Source organism: Anarrhichthys ocellatus, unplaced genomic scaffold, assembly GCF_004355925.1.
Source record: "Anarrhichthys ocellatus isolate YVR2014 unplaced genomic scaffold, GSC_Weel_1.0 scaffold4701, whole genome shotgun sequence".
Taxonomy (NCBI): Eukaryota; Metazoa; Chordata; class Actinopteri; order Perciformes; family Anarhichadidae; genus Anarrhichthys; species Anarrhichthys ocellatus.
Window position 1 is genome coordinate 1 of NW_022284675.1, and position 4134 is coordinate 4134.

The 4134-nt window shown below is 42.9% G+C and overlaps 1 protein-coding gene across 1 annotated transcript; it reads left to right on the top strand.

The window, feature by feature from the left end:
- The first annotated feature begins 495 nt into the window (after positions 1 to 495).
- On the top strand, positions 496 to 4128 carry LOC116379605 (protein asteroid homolog 1-like). Its single transcript, XM_031841564.1, has 2 exons — positions 496 to 1000; positions 3854 to 4128. The coding sequence occupies exons 1-2, from the start codon at positions 791 to 793 to the stop codon at positions 4091 to 4093; spliced, it is 450 nt and encodes a 149-aa protein (XP_031697424.1). The 5' UTR covers positions 496 to 790; the 3' UTR covers positions 4094 to 4128.
- The last annotated feature ends 6 nt before the right edge of the window (positions 4129 to 4134 follow it).

Genomic DNA, 4134 nt, shown 5'->3' on the forward strand with positions numbered 1-4134 from the left:
TTCAACATTCAGTAGAACATGTGTTTCTAGTCTCTGATCATGTTTCACTGTAAACAACCAATCAGAGGAGAGCTAGTAATGTTCGCAGCACCGCTAACGGCTAACCAACAGGAGGAGAGCTAATAACGTTAGCAGCACCGCTAACGGCTAACCAACGGAGGTTCACTTCAGTTACATGATGATGCCTTCAGGCTCTGCTCAGTGAACATGAGTACTGGCTGAAGGTCCATTATAACGTTATCGTGATGTGTTCACATGTCATCTGTAAAATGTAGTTTTGGCGATAAACTTGAATATATCCAGTAGTTTGAAGGAGATGTTTTCACATGAATATAAAACAGATATTAGAGATGAATTATGATGTTTAACTTCTAACACAAGCTCTAAGCTCATTATTATACTTAATTAATAACAATAAGGATTATAAAAAATACAATCTATTATTTCCTTATTATTTGAATTGTGTGTTTTTATGAAGAACATTTTTTTTTATAAATTACTTACTGACTTCAGAACGTTGAAATTATTTTTGGGACGATGGATCTTCGTAGACCAGATCTCAGAGTGTAATGATCCTCAACTCACATCTAACATTAAAGTATGGAGGACAATGAAGGAAGTATTTCAGATAAAATGTAGTAATGATAGAAAGTCTTGTAAAACTGTTTAGTATATATAAATCTGTCCTGTCCTCCTGGAGGTGGCGGGTCTCGTCCCGGTCTGGACTCGGCTGCCTCTGTTTCAGGCCCGGCTCCCTCGAGACCTCCTGGACGTCCTGCTGCTGAACAGGATGTCTCTCGGTACCTTCGTGGATGACAGCAAATCGCTCAGCGCTAACTGGACCTCCAGAATGCTGCGACGGGTGATGTACGGGCTGCTGCTGGGAGACGGGGGGGAGGTGACGGAGAGAGACCGAGACGGACTAGAGCTGGTCATCACCACTGTCAGACCCACCTTCACTGAGACCTCCAGGGACCTGGTTCTGTCCTCACTGGATCAGGTGAGGTACACAACTACCACCACACACTGATGTGGACCAGGTAAAGCCGACAGAATTTCTGCTGATTCGACTTTTTGTTGAAGCGAATGGTGAAAAACAAACGAGACTAAAACACATGAATACAAACATAAATCATAATTTACCGACTTATAGTTAAAAGTTATACACAATAAATGGAACACAAGCTAATCAAAAGGAGCGTGTTCGGTTATCAGCAAATATGAAAAACTAAATTATTGACATCAATAGAATTATTAATATCAATAAGATTATTAACAATTATTAATAATAACGGGCTCCACCCTGAGAACAGGGACCCAAGTCTCATAATTAGTATTCACTTCCAATGTCAACAGCCGGAGTGCTTGTACACGTTCAGAGTGAAGGTTTGAGCTGCTATCACAGTACACACACACACACACACACACACACACAGTCATCACACACAGCTGCTCTTTAATAACAGAGTTTATTAAGTTCTAATAATAATGATCTAGTCAACTAATATCTAAACTAACAACAACTACTATACATCCATGAGCGCGCTATCTGACATCAACAAACGGGGGGGGTAAATACAGGAACTGTTTCTCTATCAGACAGAAACCCGACTGGTGAACTTAGATTTGGCCGTTATTCTGGTTGTTTACTGGTAAAGTCACAATTACCAGCTTCACTCACAGTGATGATCTAACACAGGGGTCGGCAACCCGCGGCTCTTCAGCCCCTCTGTTGCGGCTCCCTGAGGCTACATCTACTCTACTACTGGAGTGGAGTTTGGAGTCCACACGGCGTTTCAGCATCATTCGAGATGATCTCCGTCCAGAATAACACGCCTGAAAACAAATATCACGTGACTATTCACGTACACTGGGCATGAAGTTGCCGGTGTAAAGAGGAAGTAGATTGGTTGCTTCGTTCAAAAAATACGACGGAGTAATAAAGTAGTCTTTAATAATGAAAGGTCAAGCTTGATACTTTGCTCTGCTTGTGACTGAAGTCTCTGTCGTTCTGGAGAGCAATCAATGTTTAGTTCCTTCATAGTTTGTGTGTGTGGACTTCACAATAGTTAAGAAACAATAATAAGAAGAGGAAAGTCCTCCGTTTTGTGTCCGTCCTCCTCAAAGCCGCTAACTGTGACTTCAAACGGCCGCTGGACACGCGGCCAAAATAAAAAATGTTTTCATATTTTGTCATCTAAAATGTGCATCACATCCTATTACGTCGCTGTCAAGCGCCTTTCCCTGCAGGTGGTTACCCAGATAGCAGTCGACTCCGGGGCAGATCCCTGGAGTCGACTGCTATCTGGGTAATTATGATTTGCAGACCCCCGCCCTCGGTAAACTATTGAAAGTTATTATGTTGAGCACGTTAAGAGCTCTCTAGGAAGCAGTGTTCCTGTACGTGTTTGGTGCTTTTATTGTGGAGGATGAGACGGAAAGAGAAAAGTAAGTTCTGCTGAAGTGTGGGAGAAGTGAATAAAGTTGCTGACGTCTTGGCGCAGATTACGGAGCCCCGTGTTTATTATTTATTTATTATCATAAAGTGTAGGCGCAATATTGAACCATCAATGGATAAATCCAAAAAAAGAAAAGTCACGGAGGAAAATAGAGAGTTTGATTCTGCGTGGACGTCTTCATTTGCTTTCACTGCCAACAATGCTGACTTACCTGCATGCTTGATATGTGGCGAGAAATTTGCAAACAACAAAATATGTAATGCAACACTTCCAGAACAAGCACACAGCATTTGCTGAAAAGTGTCATGCTGGAGATGAGTGAAAAAGAGCGATTTCTCAGCTGCTGCAGAAAACTCCTCTTCATAAGAGTTTGATATTGTTCTAACAGGTAAAATAGCAATAACATGTCAAGAATTGTCTTTATTCTTCTTCTATAATTTCACAAATACAACAAACTATAGTTTTTGTATATATAATATAACTATATACAAAACTTTATAAGCTGTGATATCAAATAGCCAGATGAATTTTATTTGGTGAAAAATAGGGCAAAATGGCTCTTTGGACAGTAAAGGTTGCCGACCCCTGAGCTAACATAACACTATTACAACAGCATGGAACACAACAGCAGCTTCTTCACAGCACTAACGGAACTCTGCGGTCCGTAAACATACACAGAAACACGTGATAACAATACAGTAACCTTAGAACAAAACAAGGTAATAAACACACTATGACCTGACTCTGCCCAGACACACCAGCCTCTTACTGTGAGACGGCTTCGTAGCGGTCGATGGGCTTCTTCAAGTTTCTGGGTTAAACTTGGTTGTGGAGCTTCAAGCTGCATGGCGATAAACTGTCTGTGTGCAGAGAGGGAGTTCTTCTTCCTTATGACCGGCAACATGTTGACGTTAACGGGGAGAGAACGGGACGTAGAAGTTATCCGTTCTCTTCTTCAGGATCCAAAAAAAACAAGACAGTCTATTGTTCGTCAAGTGAAGTTAAGACGATGACCTAGGTTTTCTCCAAAAACAACAACGTTGTTTGAACGGCGTGGGACGGCTCAGAGCTGGAGGTGATGCAGAGTTTTATAGCTTCAGTAGCTTCCCCTGTGGAGCCTGTGGCCGTCGTCCAATGACACCTCAGCGTTGAGTTTAAATGAAACGTCACATGGAGGTGAGATTTAATGTCTCATGGGGGGGGGGTGGTGTGAATCTTAACTCAAATCAGGCTGCTGACTATCCTGTAGACATGTAGGCCCAACTCTTTCTTTGTTCGGAGCACATGGTGAACTCCCATGGTGTGACCATGTGCTTAATATAGTGATGACTTCATCAGTGGCTCTGCTGTTGGATTCATGTAGAAATGATGAAGTTACGCCCCCCCCCCTCCAGGTGGAGCCCTCTCAACGTCTGCAGGTGTTGCTGGAGGCTCTTCAGGTCTCTGAGGACTCTCTGAGCCGCGTGCCGCCTCAGCTGCGCCTCCCGGTGGCCGCCACCTGCTACTGGCTGCAGAAAGCTCAGCCTCCTCCAGCAGAAGAGCTGCTGAATGCTCTGCTGCTGGGTCTGAGTACTGGAGACCCTGTGAGACCCAGAGCAGGTAAAGACCACCTTATGATTATTATAAATATATAGACACAGAACAGATAAAGACCACCTTATGATTATTATAAACA

Bases quoted from the DNA above. Each gene is read 5' to 3' on its own strand.
- LOC116379605 (XM_031841564.1), top strand. From the start codon at position 791: ATGTCTCTCGGTACCTTCGTGGATGACAGCAAATCGCTCAGCGCTAAC. The intron at 1,001-3,853 runs GTGAGGTACACA...CCCCCCCTCCAG, and splicing joins TTCTGTCCTCACTGGATCAG to GTGGAGCCCTCTCAACGTCT.